This window comes from Meriones unguiculatus, chromosome 3 (genome assembly GCF_030254825.1).
Source record: "Meriones unguiculatus strain TT.TT164.6M chromosome 3, Bangor_MerUng_6.1, whole genome shotgun sequence".
Classification (NCBI taxonomy): Eukaryota; Metazoa; Chordata; class Mammalia; order Rodentia; family Muridae; genus Meriones; species Meriones unguiculatus.
Window position 1 is genome coordinate 15,477,085 of NC_083351.1, and position 19,704 is coordinate 15,496,788.

The window sequence follows — 19,704 nt, forward strand, 5'->3', positions numbered from 1 at the left end:
GGCCTCTCCAAGAGCTTCAAGTGCTCTTAAACATGAAACCATCTCTCCAGCCACATAATAATTCTTAACGGCAGTCCATTAAATGGGAGGTTCCAAGGGAATGTTTCCCCTTTGCACTTTTTATGCACTAGTGCTCATCTGTGTTGACAGAGCACCTTGGTAGTTGAACTGTCTCCTCTACAAGGCTGCTGTACCCAGAGCCCAAATCTAATCTCCCTATTCAAAACTCTAAATAATAGTATCTGTGAAGTTCCCCACCACTCTATGGGCTATTTTTATATATAGCCAGGACAAAAAAGGTGATTACCACTGCAGTGGAAAGTGCTTGAAGTACCCCTTGAAGGGTGTTCACGAGGGTGTCTGAAGCAGTCAGTGACTGATACTTTTAAGACAGGGTCTCACTGTGTATCCCTGGTTGTCCTGGGGATTAAAGGCATGTAATTTATGAGAAATTATCTTTGACAACAGACAAGGGAAAAGAGCAGAGAGAGAGGCAGCGCTAGTTTTAACTGTGGATTTTACCTAAATTTGTGAAACTCCACAACAGCAGCACCAACTCGGAACAGCTGTTTCGAGAAATCACTGACAAAACTGGCATCACTGACTCACAGGAGCATGTGGAAACAAGGGAGCTTTATTGGTTACAATATTGTGCTGCAGAGCCAACAGAGAGCATTACAGCCAAAGGATACATGCAGACAGGCAGCTTCAGCTATACACATGCACCCAAGGAGCCCTGAGCCACTGCCTGTGGCTGTGCCCTGCTCTCCAGAGGCAGCTTCTGGTCTCTCTGGTCCCATGCTTGGAGCAGGAATGTTGAAGCTGCTGCATCTACACTCCAAGGGGCAGAGGTGAAGCCAGAGCCACCTGCCTGGGCAAGTAAGTGTGGACCAACAGAGCTGAGGCCGCAGCAAAGGACCTCATGCGTAAGTTTATTTAAGGGCTTTCTGTCTTCCTAGCCCTCTCAATCTTTAAAATACAAAAAAATAGACTTTTTCTCTTAAAAATACATTCCATTCAATACATGTTCTGAGCTGTGAAGCAGCAGGAAAATAGGACCTCTTTCCTATGACCTTGGTTGAGGTGGTTGAGGAGAACCCTGTTCCCCACTCAGGGTGTTTAAAAGATAATCCCTAAAAAGCAGCTCTTACAAAGCAGTCTTTGTCAGAGAAGAAACCCATGCCAACAGAGGTGGCCAGTGGCCAGCCTCTGCATCCCTGTTCCTTTACTGACCCATGAAACCTAAACAACTAACACTGCCCAGGACAAGAAGTCCACTATCAATCTAGGCACTAGCCCCTGCCACGAGGGGTGACTGGTGTGCAAGCTTGCCTGCCTGTAGCCTTGGCCCCACACAAATCCCTTTAAGCTCATACTCTGAACTGTTTCACTGCCACACAAACAGAGTTGGCACAGCTTCCTTGCCTGCCACCCTGCAGCCTTTTCTGATTGTTTCAGTACCAGAGTGGCTGGTAACAGCAGCTGGTGGAAAACCGGCTGGTGGAAGACACCAGCTCTTGGCATTTAGCCAGCTCTCTATCCTCCAGCCAAGCAGTTTTAGAACCAGGTTGTTCTATTCAGAACTCTCACAGACACATACCTGTTGGCTCAATGTAGCCATCGACCCAGACTGTAGAAGAGAAGCACTTGTCATAAAAGTGGGTCTATTGGCGGGGACTAAGGGAATATTTGGCTTGATTAGACAACAGTTTGACTACCAGTCATTCTTCTGTTTGGAGGTTTCCTCTAGCATCTGGCTTAGGCCCAAAGATTACATCTTGGTGGTTTCAGAAGGAATGTGCCTTCCAACCTTGGAATCAGCCTATCCATCCATATGAAGCCCAGTGGAACTTGGACCCTCCAGCCTTCATTTGCTTAGTGTAAACGTTGTCTGCAATGCTAAAGACATTTAAAGAGAAAATATACTTTATAGCGGTTCTACAAAGTATGCAGATTAAAAAAACAAAATATCCTGAAATAATTGTTACAATCAAATGCTATTGCACTCAGATTTTCAAAATGGCAGCCCACAGCTGTTCCTTTTCCACAGAACATCTCGAACAGCAGGTGTTGGTGCTGCTACAATGTGGAAAGATCCAGACTTTGGCACCAGGAGCTACAGCACCAGAATCCAGGGCTCAACACCCAAAGACAAAAATTATTGGCGAGACCTTTTGAGGCAGGGCTTGGTGCCCCTCTGTTTCTGTCAGCAGAAAAGAGCCACAGACTTAATTTCCTATACTCTTCAGTGGAACACCACAGAGGTCTGTTTCCTTTGAACTCTCAGGGCTGCCAACTGGTACAGGAAAGGGGCAGGGGTACTGCAAGCGAGACGTTGCAGCCTTGAATGAAGGAGTTTCTGGCCAGTGACCCAAAAGCAGCAGCAGGAACAGATCTTGAAAACACTTAATCCTAGTTGTACATCAAGTTGGGATGTGGAGGCAAGACACATGGCAATGCCCTCAGGTTAGCAAAATGCCATTAAAACAGAAGTGCTAGCTAGTCATTCCTGTCCCTTTTGTGTGTGTGTTGCGTGTAAGGGGGACGAGGAGGGGACGACAAACAAAACAAGGTAGACCTCTCCACACCTGGCAGGATGGCTGAGTCTGATGCAGACAAGAAGGGCAGATGAGTGCCAGTGTGTGTGCTGAGTAAGGGTAGAAAGGAGACTACTCAGTGTCCCTGAGGATGCCGAGTCTTCCCTGTTGCCAGGAAATTCACAGGAGAGGCACAGGAACAGGAATCAGACAGACTTGTGTTGTAGACAGCGCCTAGCTTGAAAGCTGGGAAACACGGCACTGGTGCCACACAGACCTGAGACTACCCAGTCCAGTCCCTTCACCTCGGAGAGCAGGCCTTACAGACTTCTTGGAGCGCATCCCCGGACAGAAGCGTGAGGAAAGGAGAAAGCAGGAAAACCAAGACAACTGAAGGCAGAAAGATGTTCCCTAGACTCCTGTGGACACCACCTTCCAAAAGCAAGAGTCAGTTCACGCTGATTGGTGAAACAAGTATACAACACCAATGTTAAGGCCTTAGAGGTCATCCACTCCAGAGGACTTGTTCTGAACTGCGAAACAGCATAGCCTACCACACCAGCTCCTAGGTTCATCCCCAGCTCCTAGGTTCATCCCCAGCTCCTAGGTTCATCCCCAGCTCCTAGGTTCATCCCCAGCTCCTAGGTTCATCCCCAGCGTGCATCTGCGTGTGGCACATGTGTGTGCGCATGCACAAACAAAAACAACAAAGACTCATTTTTTAAAGATGGGGAAACAGAGGCTCCAAAGAAGACAATGACTTGACTTGCCTAAGGTCACAGAGCACAGAGTAACAAAACTAGGAGGGATGGGAAAATGTGGCTTTCCAGACTTCTAGTCCAGTGATAAGGCAATGACATCCACTTCACAAAGGTAGCCATGGAGGGTCCCTTTGAACTGAAAATGCTTCAGAAAATTCAGCAACAAGCAAACAATTCTTAATCTCCCCATGTGGTTGGTATAAGGAGATAAAAGTTTATTTATCTGCCTTCCTAAAAGGCTTAATGCACTTTGAACTGCATAAATCTGAGGCCTTCAACAGGCAGGTATTGGCTTTCCTCCAATGAAATCACTGAAATAATGGTCTACTCATACCAAGGGCTTGCTCTTGTGGGAACGGTGCGTCAGCAGTTAGCATGGTAAAGTGCAAGGCCTCCTCCACAGGGGATGGAGGAGAAAAGAGAGGGAGCAGTCAGTCCATGCCTTTCATGGAGCTATTGCTTGTGGAGTGACTAAAGGAATTCACTTGTTCTTGCTTTTCCATTTGCTGGGCACTTCCTAGAAGGCAGAGTATGCTGGGTCAGCCAGCTCAGTCTAGAGATTTTCCCAAGATGAGAATGATGAAGTCAGCTGAAGTTTCCGGCCCCCAGAGAGAGCAAAGGTGATGCCAGCAGCAGTGTTGGTGCCCAGGAAAGGAGATGCATAAGATCTGTTTCTGATGCCTGTGGAAGGTGAGCTGAGAGCTGGAGCTGGAGGATGGTGTCATTCCATTTGGTATCATGCTCTGCCCCCAAGAAACTGGTTAGCCAAAAGTCAGATCAGGGAAGCTTCAACATAAGGGTGGTCCCATAATTATTTAGGAGCAGCAGCACAGACCCTTTTTGTTTCCAAATTCTCAAGAAAAAGATGAAGGAATGTAAGCCCCCTAGATGGAAATACTGGTTGATAATTCTCAATGTGTTCTTTGGGGTGAGGGTAGTCCCCCTCAGGGCAAACAAAAAGGATATGGTGAGGAAAAAAATCAGGGCATCAACTACACAGCAAAAGGGACTGGGCTTTGATACACAAACTACTCACTTAGGAGCAGAGACGAGAGCTTTTGGCTACCTCTATATGGTGATGGTTTCTGTAACTTCCCGTTTGGGGGTCAGAGAGTGGTCCCATGCTACCTTAGGGACAGAGATAGGAGAGGACTCCTCATGCATCAGGGAAGGCTGGGCCTGAGTGACTGGTTTGTAGTCTCTGATCCTATCTGGACAACTGGCAAAAATTACCTGAGCCATATAGCCTGGCTCTCTATAGTCTCCCAGCCAAGGCCTTTGTGTCTAGCCTGGTTAACTGGCCTTGGGTCCTTCACAGGCCAGGGATGGGGAGGAGCTGAGAAGCAGGAGGAGAGAAGAAACAGTAGACTTCACCTAGCTGGCTCAGTCTTCCTCAGCATAAGGCCTGGCTGGCTGTAGTCGCTCCTCAGTCCAGACTCGCTCAGGCTCTGGCAGCCCCTGCTTCCCAGGCAGTTCAGAATGCTCCAGGGCGTTGTGCACTCGCCTGCTGATAACAAATGTGCCATCTTCCCCTTCCTCCTGTGCCAATGAGTAATAAGCAAAAAATGAGCTGCAAAGACAGTACAGGAAGGAATGAGACACCCTCACCTGCCACAATGGGATGTTCACCCACCTGGCATAGATTGCACACTTACAGGCCAGAGCTTAGAACTGAAATATGGGAGCAAGACCCACAAGTGACACGTGTGAAAAACCATTTCCTTGCTGCATGGCAGGAGTATGCTGAAGAGAAAGTTAGGCAGCTCTTTATTTCTTATATATGATCTATGAAAAAGCCACATGTCTTCTTCCCCCTTACATCATTCTAGCCCATGGCCTGTCCCATGGCCTGGAAACTCAGATAAGCCAACTCTTCAGGGCCCTAGATATCCATCTTTTCCCCAACTCTTGGATTCTGCCTTGCCAATATTCTTTTGAATATGAGCAGAAAAGGCAGATGTCCGGGGTAGAGAGGCACGGAATCTACAGGAAATCTTAGGTTCCAATCTTGAGTCTTTGTTTTTACTCATCCAGGTGACCTTGAATAAAGCATTTTGTCTGACCTTCATCTTTACTATTCACATGTGAAAAAAAGGATAGCACTGTTCACAGGGCTGTTTTAAGGGACACTGGGTAAAGCTAAGAGTTAAGTACCCAAAACATTGACAGGCTTGTCTAATTAACTCAGTCACCTGCCAAAAAAAACCAAAAAACCAAAAAAACAAAAACAACTAGTGTGGGCTGGAGAGATGGCTCAGTGGTTTAAGAGCCCTAACTGTGCTTCCAGAAGATCTGGGTTCCATTCCCAGCCCCCACATGGCAGTTTACAACCATCTGTAACTCCAGTCCCAGGGGATCTGATACTCTCTGCTCACCTCTATTGGTACCAGGCACACACACAGACATACATGTAGAAGAAACACCCAAACACACTAAATAAATAAAATTTAATGTGAATTTTTAAAAGGTAATAGTGTGTCTAGATGTAAGACATTTTCATGGTCATGGGTCCTGGTCCAAGATACTCCTGGGGCCTTCTCCAAACTCTGTTCTGACACTCTGGTTTTAAAGTCAGCTGTTTCCAGATTCATCTGTCCTTTAACTATACTGAACTATTCTCGAAGAATATAATGGGCCAGGCCTGTCTGGGACAAAAGAAATGGAAGGCTTATGAAGTAGGGCCAAGGTCAGCCCTCTCCCCTATCTGTTACCTGTCCACAGAGACCTCCTGACTTCACTGCCATCCTACAGGTACCCAAGAGCTTCCTGTTCACTGGTCTGGAAATCTCAGGCAAACCATGGAACAAGTGCCATTTTCTGTTTGCTGTTTGCCTCCCCTTCCATGTGAGAGCAAAATGGAGAAGACAAACTAGATGAGCGGTTCTGGAAGTCGTGGCTTTCTTTCTGCCAACCTACCTGAGACTCAGTATTTCCCTAAATCCTGGGCAGAACAGATAGAGCAAGGCTAAGGGAAATAGAGGAAGGAAAGTGAGACTCACCATGCTTGCTGAGTGGTTCCAGGAGGCAGCAGTGATGGTATCTCCTATCCGATTCCTCCTGCTGAGTACCTCTGATGCAGTGAGGCTACTTTGGGTCCTTCTTGAGGAGAGCTCAGGAGCATCCCCTGAATTTCCTACCTTTCGAGTACCCTGTTCAGAAGGGTGGGACCTGGGCTGTTCAAGTTCTAAGAAGTCTGTGGAAGACCTCTGTGTGTAGGCATTGGTAGTTTCCATGTTTCTACCTATTCGAGCTGGGGGGTCTTCTGAACATTTCAAGCCTCGTTTACTCTTCCAGGTATTCCGCACAGTGACGTGTCTGGTGTCTGAAGAGCCTACCTCTGAAGATGCACTGTGGCTTTTCCACCTGATTGTCTCCGCTGGGGGGGCATGGCTGTTCTTCTCCACAGAATCTGATGGCTTGATTAGAATGCTGCTCCTAGAGACCACTGTCTCTGGTCTATTCTTTGGAGACCCATCTCCTATTCTTTCAGCTTCCGTGAGCTGCAAGGTGATGTCATGTTTATGAATAGAGAGCTCAAGAGGGGAACTGACATGATTGCTAACTGATGTGAGTTCTGGGGGCCCCACCTGGATATTGCTGGTGGATGTATGTCTCTCCCTTGGGGCCTCACCTGGGATGGCTCTAGGGCCACTGCTGTCAGAGGGATAAATGGTGATGCTGCTTGTCACTTTGCTTGTCACAGGTTTAGAGGTGGACTTCTGCTTCTCCAATACAACCTCAGTTCCAGATCCACCCATGATTTTTTTCACATCCTTATCGATAATAACGGGTTTTATGATTGCTCTAGACCGCAAGGCCTCTCTGGGGCTGAAGGGCCTTTGGCTTTTTACCCCAGCACCATTAGCATCTGGGAATTCTACAGCATTGGAGGAAGCTCTGGTAGATTTCAGAGATTCATTTTCTATTGCAGCATTTTTATCATTTTCAAATAGGGCAGTTCTAGGTCCCCCTCGGGACTTAACCTTTTCTCTAGAGTTTGCCTGTAGTTTGGGCTCTGGCTCTGGAGTGATAGTTGTGTTCACCAACTTAGCAGTGACAAGAGATTCTATGTCCAGGTCATCATCTGAGTCTGGCTTCTCTCTGCCACTGGATTTGATGACACGACACCTCAGGGCTTCATGCTGACTACTGTCTTCCATCACAACTGCTACAGACTGATCAACTCCTTCTTTATTTGGCGATGAAAAACCCTGAAGGATATTTTCTTGGCTTCTTGAACTATAAGGATATTTTGATAAAATAGGAGCTTTAGAATTTGAAAAACTAGCATCAGCCTCCAGGCCATTAGCAGCCTTTTTGCCCTTAGAAAGCCCCTCTGAGGAGGCTCTTCGAGATGAGGATAGGGACCCGATGACTTTAGAACAGCCAGAATCTGCACACTGAGTTACTTGATTTCCATTGCCAGGCACCTGTCCTCTCTTGCCATAGTGGGCCTCAGAGGAAATATCAGAAGTCTTCCCTACTGTGTCATTGGGAACAGAGCCATGAGTGGAGTCACTAAATGTTCGTGTTGTCTTCTCTACTTTTCCCTTAAGTCCACTCTCAGTGCCTGGCCTGGAAGTTCCCTTCCAAACTTTGGTATGCTCCTGGGCAGCAGGAGGGTAACGGCTAAGCACTGATGGCTGCTCCCTACCCTTTTTCCCTTCGCTCTGAGAGGACCCAGGTACAACTCGATCTTCAGTTCTCTTTGTCTCCTGAGTCCCACTGTCTGTACCTACTCCCAGATTGGAAGCTTTTGCTGCCCTTCTGTTTGTGAAAATGGGAGAAGCTTGCTTGTTGCTTAGAGAATAGTTTTCATTATTGAGAGCAAGCTCCCTGTTCCGGAACCTTTCCCGTTTATGTTGAGGAGACAGTTCCCGGGATGTGTGTTTGGACACAGATGCTTCAGCCCCATGGCCTTTGAGCTTAGTCCTCTCGTGCCTACCTCTGCCCAATAGAAAAGCATCTTCCCCTTCTATGTCCCCATTTCCTACCTCTTTTTGTTTCCTTACTTGAAGCTTTATCTCTTCTAGCTGGCTAGCTAAGAGTTTGTTTTTATTCAGTTCAGTTAGATAATTATCCTGAAGGTCATTGTTTTTAGCCCTCATTTTCTTAAGCTCCTCTTCCAAAGATTCAAAATGTTTGATTTGTGTCTTAAGTTTCTCAATCTCTTGGTTAAGGTCTTTCACTTTGTTGTCCTCTTGATTACGGTTCTTTTCATTTTCTGATTTGTCTCTGGTTTCATTCTCAACCTGCTTTAGGTAGTCCAGACTGCCCTTCCTTCTTGATTCTTTGGATGGTAGTGTAGAGGAGATGCCATCCTCAATCCGAAGGTCATTCCTCTCCAGAAAAGTGGAAGCATTTCTCACATGATCTCGGTTCATTTTCTTGTTCTCCTCCAGTCTTTGAGTAAGCTCTTTTATCAATTTCTCATTTTCTTTCTCCTTTTCACTCAAGTATTTTCTCTCATTTACAAAGCTCAGGGTTAATGATTTTAGCTTTTCTAATTCTGACACTAAACTCTGCTCAGTCTTATCCAAGCGGTCCTCCGAAGACTCTAGTTCTTTCACTTTGACTCTGAGCATTTCCAACTCAGAAGAGATTTTCTTGGTCAGATTTCTCTCTTCATTCAGGCTCAGACACAGCTGGGAACACTCGTTCTTGCTCCTGCTCAGGGCCTCCTCCAGCTTCTCTAAATCAGCCATTCGCTTCTGAAGCCGCTCAATCTCAGATTTTAGCTCTCGGGTAAGGTTTTCCTCCTCTTCAAGTTTCTCCTTCATCATATGACATAGGTCCTCTGCTCTCTTGATTTCCTCATCTTTGCCTTCAATCTTCAGTACCCGCTGACGAAGCACCTCAATTTCAGCCAGCATGCTGGAGTTGCTGCCCTCTGCCTGGATCACCTTGTCCTGGAGGTCCAGAAGTTCATCCTCAGCTTTCTGAAGGTTTTTTGTGGCTTCCTCCAGCTCATCAAGGCGACGGCTCAGGCTCTGTAACTTAAACCGCAGGTGGCGGCTGGAGGCAGCATCCTTGTAGCTAGCAAATTCTGCCATGTCTACAGCCAGCCAAGGTGGGCTGCTAGAGGCATCCAACTGCACTGGGGAAACTGGTCACCTTTCTCTTGGTATCCACAACCTTCTTTGACAACTGAAGACCATTATCAGTCTACAGAATGAAAGCAGAAAGCATGTCAGCAAATAAAAAACCTGCATTTAGCTCGACTATAAAAACTCCAACTTGTAGTCCTTGTACAAAGGACATAACAGCTACTCCAAATTTTAATGGATTACCTTGAGTAAGCCTGCAAAACAAACCTGTTCTGTATGCCTGGTAGTGAGCTGATACCCAAGCACAGCATGCCATAAAAATGCAAGAAACCCCAATTTTCATGGCAGAGTACAAGAACATCTACCATGCACACAATCTCTACCCTTTCTGTATTGACTTAAAAACAGTGACTAGATACACCTTTATTCCCAGCACCCGGAGAGGAATGGATCTCTGTGAATTTGAGGCCAGTCTGGTCTACAAAGTGAGTCCAGGACAGCCAAGGCTTCACAGAGAAACCCTGTCTGGAAAAAACTAAGTAAGTAAGTAAATAAATCTGTAAATAAATAAAATAGAGCAAGCCTTTTTTCCTTAGCTGTAAAATCAGCACAGTCCTCTCTCCCAAGGGCCCTCATGAGAGAGAAGATGTGGTGAAATGTTGGTAACAACACTTAAATAATCCTGAGGTGGGAGAAGGAGAAGGAAGGGAGGGTGTGCAGACCAAAGGAGGAACGAATATCTGAAACAAGTTGGTTAAAAAAAAAAAAAAACTTAAAAAAAAAATCCTGCCCTGCTTTTAGCGATGGGGCCACTTCTAAGATCTTTGAGGACGGCAGACAGCATGGACTTCTCCAGCCTTTTCCCAAACCTCTGAATAAAGTTGTTCTAACAATTACAAAAAAAAGGAAAAAAAAAAAATCCTGCCCTGAACAGAATAAAGTTAAATCTACTCCCAGATACAAGTTACACAGAAAAAAAGCCACAATTTATAAAAATAGCGGGCTTTTAAAAGCTGTCGCAATCCAATTGGCTGGTTTAGCAAACCATCTGCCACTGGATCATTTGTAAAGACCAGACGAAGTTCTGGAAGCTGGAAAATGTAAGTCCAAGCCACCAGCTGGTTCTTCTCTGCCAGGTATAGCCTGGTATCTGCTAAAAGTACCTTAAATCTTTGGACTTGAATGGTGGTAGGACAAAAAAGATCTTAAGCCCCTTTTTAAGGGTGACAAGTGTTCACCTCTTAAAAGCCCCAGTTTTTAATTCTGTTGGGGAGGATTCAGTTTGAATGTGAGTTTTGTGGGACACACAAACATTCAAATCATAGCAACAGTCTTTGAAAAAACAATATCTGAGCTTTCACTGAGTGCCAAGTAGAAGACAAAAGACATGGTAATACTTAGGTAAACTGTCAAACTAGAGTTTTATACCCCCTAAAACTACCAAACATAATGGGGTTAATGAACTCATGAGTACCTTCATGAACTGGGCAGAGACACAGGCACAGAATATGCCAGCACTAGCAGAAGACACATTTTCAATTTCAAATTCAAGGCTATTATATAACACTGCTGTGATGGGTGGTGTTGACTGTCAATTGGACAGAACTTAGAATCACAGGGGAGACTGGTGGGTAGTTTGAGGTTGGGAAGTTGATTATGTTAATTGCTGCCTGCTGTTCGTGGCCCCTATTTTATTTTATTTTATTTTATTTTATTATTTATACAGCATTCTACCTGCATGTGTGCCTGTGCACCAGAAGAGGGCACTAGATCTCACTATAGGGTTATAAGCCACCATGTGGTTGGTGGGAATTGAACTCAGGACCTTTGGAAGACCTCTGAGCCATCTCTCCAGCCCCCTCATAGCCCCTTTCTTGGCAAAGATCCTGTACTATATCAATGGGGAAATGGGGGTGGGCAGCAGCATGCATTCATTGTTCTCTCTGTTCCTGTTTGTAGATCTGTTCCAATTGTGGATATGATAGAACCAGCTACTTAAGATGCCAGTTCCCTTGATAGACTGTGTTCTTAGTTCTTAAAGTATAAGCTGAAATAAACCTTTTCTCCCTTGAGTTGATTTTAGCAAGGTATTTTATCTCAACAGAAAAAGAAGCTGAGATACTCACCTTAACAATTCTAAAGGAAGTCTTAAATTAGTCCACAAAGGAATCAAACAAATCAGCAACAAAAGATGGCTGGATATATAAGTATTTTAAAATGAAGGAAAATACAACTTTCTAAAATTTGTAGAATAAACTCAGAACAGCAAGAGAGAGGAGGCGTTATAAGATGTTAAGAGCCAGAGAATTGGAGGTCTGCTGTGAGGTAGTATCTTCTGCACATGACAGGGAGCTGCACCCATGAAATGAGTTTTGGTTCCCATTACCCACTTAAGAAGCTTACAACTCCATTTCCAGGGGATCCAGTGCCCTCATTTGGTTTTCACAGGCACCTGGACACATATGATACAAATACATACGAACACACACACACACACTAAAATGTAATGTATCTTTTGAATTTTGTTTTTGTTTTTTTAGTAGTCCCCGGTTTACTGAAAAATACTACTGAGCAGAACAGATTCAAACGACTCCACATAATGTTTTGAAATTAAATGTATCTTTTTACAATTGAAAAGATAATAAAATTAGGACTTTTGGGGGTTAAAAATATAAAATTACTAGTATCAAAAAAGAAAGAGAAGACACTATATAGATCTCTAAGACATTAAAAAGCAATTTATGAACAACTCTGTGGCCGAAATTTGGTAATCCAGATGAAGTAGACCAATTACCTGAAAGCCATAATCTCTTCAAATAGTAGACAATGTTGAATAGCCCTATAAAGAAACTGATCACCAATAACTTTACAAAATAGGTATAAAAGCCCAAATGGAATTACTGGTAAGTACTATAGGCATTTAGAGAAGACTGCACTGGTTTTTCAGAAGACAGAATCACCAATATTCTCACATACACAGACAGATCTAAGGCTCTTCAACAAAATACGTTGTTGTGAACTCTAACAATGTGTAAGAAGAATTATATGCTACAACCAATTGAATTTATCCAACAACTGCAAGGCTGTTTCAGCTTATAAGTCATTACAGCAACAGATTAAAAAAGAAAACTGACATGAATCACACAGAGAAGCTCAACGCCTCCCTGTGGGATGAGGGACAAGGCAAGAATGTCTTCTTAACACCTCTTTTCAACATTGTTCTAGAAGCTTACATAATATAATTAGGCAAGAAAATAAAAGATATACTGATTGGGAGGAAAGAAAAAACTTTGAGAAGGACATGCCTGTTTATGTAGAAAATTCAAATGAGAAAAAAAAACCCAAAAACAATGACTGATTACAAGATAGTTGCACAACAGACAAATATATAACAACAAGAACAACAAAAACACTTCCCAATGTACCAACACTGAGCAAGTGGAATTTGAAATTAAAGAGTATCATTTTATTAGTACTATAAAAAATGAAACAGATATAAACTCAAGAAGTATATACATATTTCATACAATGTTTTGCAGATTTTAAGACAGAAGACGTAAGTAAGTGGGGATATTGTTCATACTCATTGGTAGGAAGACTCAATATAGTCCGAATGTCAGTTTTATAGACTTAATCATAAAATCCCCCGCAACTATTGTGTGGATACTGACAAACTGATAAAAATCCTGGTAGAGTCAAATGACCAGAAGAACTAACATAATATTAAAAATTAACAAAGTTGAGACCTGATGATACCCCTAACTAATAGTTATCAGCCAAGGTAGTATGTATGAGAAGAACAGACAAAGGAACAAAACAGCTCAGACAAAAACAGTCCAGTGATCTCTGAGAAAAGAGCAAAGGCAATAAAACAGAACAGAAATAGTCTTACCTACAAATGGTGCTTTAACAGGACCCATGTGCACAGACTTAAGTATAACATGCAAAACTATCACCTCCTACAAAGTCATAAAGGAGAAAAACCAAATGACCTTGAGTATAATCGTAACCTCAGGTACTATCCCAAAAGTACAATCCATGAAAGAAAGAACTAGTATAATTTATGCTTGTTAAAGTGAAAGACATCAAGACAAGCCAAAGATTGGGAGAAAGTAATTAAAACGTATTTGACAATACCAGGAATGGTGGTGCACAATTTTAATTCCAGCACACAGGAGACAGAGGCAGATTCTCTGTTGAGTTCAAGTCCAGGCTGGTCTACAAAGTGAGTTCCAGAAAATCCAGAGCTACATATAGAGAGACTGCTACATCCAGACAATGGAATATTATTCAGTTCTAAAATGAAATGAGATACCAAGTTTTAAAAGGCTCACATGGTATGACTAACTAAATGACATCTGGAGAAGGCAACACTATGGAAAAATGGAAGAGTGACTAGAGCACAGGAGAGCTGGGACACTGCAACACTCTGCATACTTTAATTATGGATACATGTCATTCTACCTCTCTTTAAACCTATGAAATATACAAGATCAAGAGTGAACCCTAGTAGCTAAGCAGCAGTGGTACACACTTAATCCCAGCACTTGAAGCAGAGGCAGGTGGATTCCTATTAATTTTGGGGCCAGCCTGGTGTACTTAGTGGGTTGCAGGCCAGCCAGGGCTACACAGTGTCTCAAACCCTAAGTGAACCTTAACATATAGGCATTGGATGATAGCAATTATTATGACCTAAAACATGATAAAAATTAATATAAGTGCCATGGTTTTTAAAAAGACCAATAAAGAGTGGGACTAGGAAGACCAAACAGGAAGCACTGTGACAATCCAGGCAAAAACCTGAAAAGTGGTCAGAATTCTGGCCATGTGGAGGGAGAACCCCATGCTCTTGTTCCTGGACTGCATATGATATATAGGACAGATAGAAATTGGGGATGACTCCAAGGTGGCTGGCCTAAATTTGCAGGACACTGCTGTCCAAAGTTCAATGAGTTGAGTACAGATGGAACAGTAGGAAAAGGAAGATTAGTTTATAACATTACTTGTGAGAAACTTCATGATCATCCCAAGATAATAGAGGCCACAAATACACAAGCATGGACAAAGTTCAGGGGAGAGGTGTTCTCATAATATAAATCTGTCAAGAAAAACAGAAAATGGCTTATAAAAACAATGAGTAAACAGAGAAAACAAGAAAGCAATGGTCTGAACCCCAACACTCATAGAGACGAGAATACCAAAGGGGATGAACCATCTGTGAGGTTAATCGGAAAAACCACATGAATGCACAGCATGTAGTATCATGGAAGCCTCCCAAAGTATAAGAAAAAAAAAATCAATGATCAAAGATGGAACTATCGAGAAACGGTATCAGAAGTATCCCTGCCCATCTCCTTTGGGGCTGAGGAGACAGCTGAGAGGTTAAGGCATTTTGTCAAGCATATATGAAGCCTGGGGCTCCATCATGTGGGTACCATATGGGTGATGGCAGGGGTGCAGCATGACAGGAATAGGCTAGAAACTTTGACAGAATCAGGATTTGAGTCACTGAGAAATTTGGGGCAGTGACATGGTCGATGACAGCAGCAATGAGGATACTGAATGATGTAGTCTTTTAAAATTATATTCAAATCTAGAGGAAAGGATGGAAGGAACACAGTCTAAGCTGTATCTAAAGTAAAAAGTGACTCCCAACAACCCAACCACAAGTGAGGCTTGACATTCCAAATGTCTTCTGGAGACCCCAGCTGCTGGCCACGCTACGTGACCAGAGCCACCAGGTGGCGCCTGTGCACAGCTCGCACAGAGCAGCACCACTGAGAAACTGCCACCACCAAGGCTGGCTCTCTCCCTCCTATGCTCTCCTACCTTATCTAGGCTCCTTTAGACTCTCTTCCCTAGCCTACGTTCTCAAGAATTGAAGCGAAAGTAGATGCTTTCCTTTGCCCATTTGACTAATGGCACAGCAAAAGCCTTACCTATTTATATACAGGGTAGGGGATTAGGAACTCAACTAATTTCATATGTTCAGTGACAGAAAAGATAAAAGGGTTAAAGGATTTATACTAGCATAGCAGATACTGAAAAACAAATGACACAATGTGTCTACAGAGTGCTTTAAATACAGTGTATCATTGCATATATGTTTAAAAATTATCAAACTGCACAATGTAAATATACATTCATGTGATATATAACATCACAATAATGCTTTTTATTTCTTTGTTTTTTGACAGGGTCTCTTTGTGTGGTCCTGGCTGTCCTGGAACTCACTCTGTAGACCAAGCTGGCCTCAAACCGCCTCTGCCTCCTCGGCTGGGACTACAGGCATGCGCCACCACACCCAGTTCAATAATGCTATTTGTAAAACCCATGCAAAATTGGGCATGGTAGCATTCCAGTAGTTCTAGCTACTCAAAAGTCAAGAGGATCAAGCTACTCAAAAGCAAGAGGATCCTTTAAATTAAGGAGCCTAGAAAACATAGTGAGGTCCCTGTACAAACACAACAAAAAAGACAGCCTGCCCTGAACTATATCATTCTCAATATCCTCCCTTTTTACTATTTTATACTGAACTTTTCATGAACAAATCTCACCTTTAAAAGAAAGTTATATAGTTAATATTGATTGTCAACTTGCTACATTTGAAATCCAACAAGTCTCCAGGCAGATCTGTGAGGAACTGTCTTGGTTATGTTAACAGAAGGGGGATGACCCACACTAGAAAGGAATGGAACCATTTCCCTGGGGTTGGGTCTGTGGATTCAGTGGATTAGCCTCTCATGCTCTTGCTGCCATGACTTTCTCTTCATCATGGACTGTACCTTCTAAATATGAGCCAGAACAATCCTTTCTCCCTTAACTGTTTCTTGCCAGAATTATTTTATCATGGAAACAGGAAAAGTAACTAATACAGATGTCAAACTTCAGCACAGCTACATCTATAAATTAGAACCATTGTGAATTACAAAAGTTCAGGAACCTGACCTCTATGTTCATGTGGATGTTTTTTCCAGATTTTATTTTTAGTTATGTATCTCTGTGAGTATACATGTTTGTGGGAGTACCTGTGAGGCCAGAAGAAAGGCACTGTGTCCTTGGAGCTGCAGTTGCAGGAAGCTAAGAGCCCAGCATGGGTGCTGAAAAGGGAACTCCAGTACTCTACAAGAGCAAAAGTGCTCTTAGCCGCTGAGCCATCTTACCAGCCCCTTCATTTAGATTTGTGTTAATTTTCTAACTTCTGTTCAAAACTGAGTGAGGGGACTCAACCAATACAGTATAGGAATGAAAACACTAAACTCAGTTATTTAATAGCAGTAAAGAGAGACACATTATATTCATTAACTTATCTGAAAAATTTTCAAGTCTCTTATTATTCTTAAGATAAAGTCCAAATTCCCCAATTAACACAAGAAGCCTTGCATGCTCTGGGCCCTGCCTGTGCACCTACCTCTCCAGCCTTGTCTTCAGCCTGCACATTAAATTTCATTCTTGGCTGGCTGGAGTGGTAGGAGTACTAGGGATTAAACACCCAGGGTCTTGAGCATGCCAGACAAAGGCTCTGCTACTGAGATACATGCCCAAATCCCAGATTTTTGTTCTGGTACTCCCTCTCACGCCTGGGTGGTAAGCTTGATCCTTCTCATTTTCTCATATCCTACTTCAGCATCTCCTTCCTGAAGTTCTAGGCCAGATGGAGGCCTACCTCCCTTGCTCAGTCTGCTGCACTGATTCCATTACCAAGTTTCATAGCACTGTATCAAGTTTTATTTACTCCCTTCTTGCTTTCTTATTTTTATTTTGAATTCTCAGTACCAAGTTGGGAACCTAGCATACAATAAATGCTTTAAACTTGGTGACTATGAGTGGCTGAACAAACTTCCTAATGATTTAATGGTTGGCCAGACACTGGCCATTAACAGAAAACGTTAAATAATGCCAAGGAACTGTTCATGGATTACTATGGAGGAAATGGCTAGCAAGAGTGGATCCAGATGGAATAGAATACCAGGTCCTGGAGTAATATTCTAAAATATCACACCCAAACCCTGTACTAGTTGCTCAGTGTCTTAACCACCATACTGTCCCATTCTACCTTGCAGGTCTGTACAATGGAAATGAGGCCAAACTTCTGAAACCACTCCTTACAGGCTGTCCAAATATTACTGGGCCAAGTAAGAGCTCAAAATATTTCTTGATCTTCCTACACTCCTTAGAATAGGGCTTTAAAACCTCAAATATACATTTCTTTTTCTTTCTTTCTTTTTTGGTTTGTTTTTTGATACAAGGTCTCTCTTTATAACTCTGGCTGGAACTCACTATTGACTAGGCTGGCCTCGAACTCACAGAGATCCACCTGCCTCCCAAACATGTGTCACCACATGCCTTTCTTCCTTTTCTTTCTCTCTCTCTTTTCTTCTCTCTCTCTCTCTCTCTCTCTTTCTCTCTCTCTCTCTCTCTCCTCATTTCTTACCTGGAGAGAGGGGTGGGGTGCTGTTTCCAGGGCTATCTACAAAGATAAGGAGTAGGTTCCTCTCTTCCCAATGTTTGCCTGCTTCCTGTGGAGAATTCATTATTTACTAAATATTTATAGAGCATAAAATATTTATAGAGTATCTATGAAATACCCAGGCTTTTATGACATTCAAGAATGAAAAAGTTAAGAGCTTCCCCTTGTCTATAAGAAATGAGACAGATATATCCAAAAGTAAAACAATACTTTGTTTTGTTTAATAAAGCCTTCCCTATTGGGCATAATGGGACTCTCCTGTGATCCCAAGCACTTGGGAGGCTGGGGTAAGAAGATCAAGGGTTCATAGTAAAGAAACAAAGGAAGGAAAGAGGAGAGAGAGGAAGCAAGCTAGCAGTAGCTTTTCCCTGACCATCTCATATGATCATCTATATCCACCATCGCTATCTTCATATACTACTTTTCTTCCTTAGCACACTTGACTACCACACATATAGCCTGAGAGATCAGAAACAGCAATTAACTGTGCCTGAGGAGTGGCATCTAGGAGGGAACTTGTTCATGCTAAATCTTAGCAAATCATAGAAAAGGAAAGGAAAGGATAAATGGTCCCACTTGTTTGTATTTCGTTTAGACAGTTTCTCACCCTATTGTCCAAGTGGTCTGGTCCTAGAACTTAGCATGTAGCTCACACTAGCCTAAAATTCACAATGCTCCTGGCTCAGTGTTCTATGGGCTGGGGTCACAGGCATGTACCAACCAGCCAGTCACATCTTTTAAACCCAGTGTCTCCCATGTCAATATCTACCTCAGTTCTAATTATTACTAAAAAGATACCAATTGTTTTTTCATTTGGCAGCTCATTTCTGCCAAACTTCTTAAACCTCTTGAACAAAATAAGACAAAACAACAGAGCCTTGTGTATCTCATGCTGGCCTTGAGCTCAGTATGTGACCAAAGATGACCTAGAACGTCTTACCTCCCTGCCTCTGCTTCCCAAGCGTTAGGACTGTAGATACATAGCATAAGCACCTGGTTTACATGGTACTGCAGGGCCTGCCTAGGCATGCTAAACAAGCACTCTTGCAACTGAGCTACATCCTCAGCCCCTTACACCTAATTTCTAAGCCGCCCTATCTAGCATTTTAGAAACTAGCTCTTCTTCCTGCCCTGGCAGATCAGGAAGATCTGAAATAGAACATAATAAATCCTGCCTTGTCCCTTTTCCCATCATAGTTGCCATGATTCATTTCCTAGTCCTAATAGTCACCAAACTTCTTTGCAGTTTGATGTGTAACTATACAGACTCAGGTTGGAAGTATTTTAGGTTTTGTGGAACCAAAAGCATTTGTCCCAACAACTCTGTGAAACACTCATATGTCAAACATATAAGCAAACAAACACAGCCATGTTTCCACTAACAAGGGGCCTGCCAGAGTTTGGCATCTTCTGATCCACAGGAAAATCAGAGCACTGTTTTTAAACAGTCTCCTCAAAGAGTTAGGCCTTTTAACAAACATATCTTAACACCTCTTTTTGCGTGTATCTATTTCATTTATTGGGTTTCAGTGATTACCCACCATCACGGACAGAATCATAAATTCATGTACTTTAGACTCACAAACCTCAGGGTTTGCCCCCATGTAGCATTCAGAAATTCTTCAAAATGGGAAAAATTCAATGCAGAAGTTGTTTAGTAAGCATCATCCAGCTCTTGTCCATACACTTCTCATGACAAGAAAGACATACATTTTCCCACCAGACAACGTAGGAAGTTCACTACTCAGCCTCAAATGTTTAACCACATTATGTTTAAACTTAATTCTGTCTGACTCTTACAGCAGAAAAAGAGCTGAGAGGTGTTACTGAGATTTTTTTCTCTGTATCTAGTCATTTCCATGACCACTGCCCACTTTCCAAACTTCTCT

At 43.0% G+C, this 19,704-nt stretch overlaps 1 protein-coding gene across 6 annotated transcripts in view; it reads right to left on the minus strand.

Moving 5' to 3' along the window:
* Window positions 1-613: 613 nt before the first annotated feature.
* Luzp1 (leucine zipper protein 1) overlaps window positions 614-19,704 on the minus strand; it is an 81,364-nt gene continuing 62,273 nt past the window's right edge. For 3 of the 6 annotated variants that reach the window (XM_021631468.2, XM_021631469.2, XM_060379283.1), the window contains 2 exons: window positions 6,298-9,463; window positions 614-4,837 (listed from right to left, as the gene is read on the minus strand). In XM_021631468.2, coding sequence (XP_021487143.1) covers window positions 4,682-4,837; window positions 6,298-9,351 — 3,210 coding nt within the window. In that variant the 5' untranslated portion in view covers window positions 9,352-9,463 and the 3' untranslated portion in view covers window positions 614-4,681. Of the gene's footprint in view, window positions 4,869-6,297; window positions 9,464-19,704 lie in introns of all 6 variants that reach the window. The other 3 variants (XR_009590549.1, XM_021631472.2, XM_060379284.1) reach the window with 3 other exon arrangements.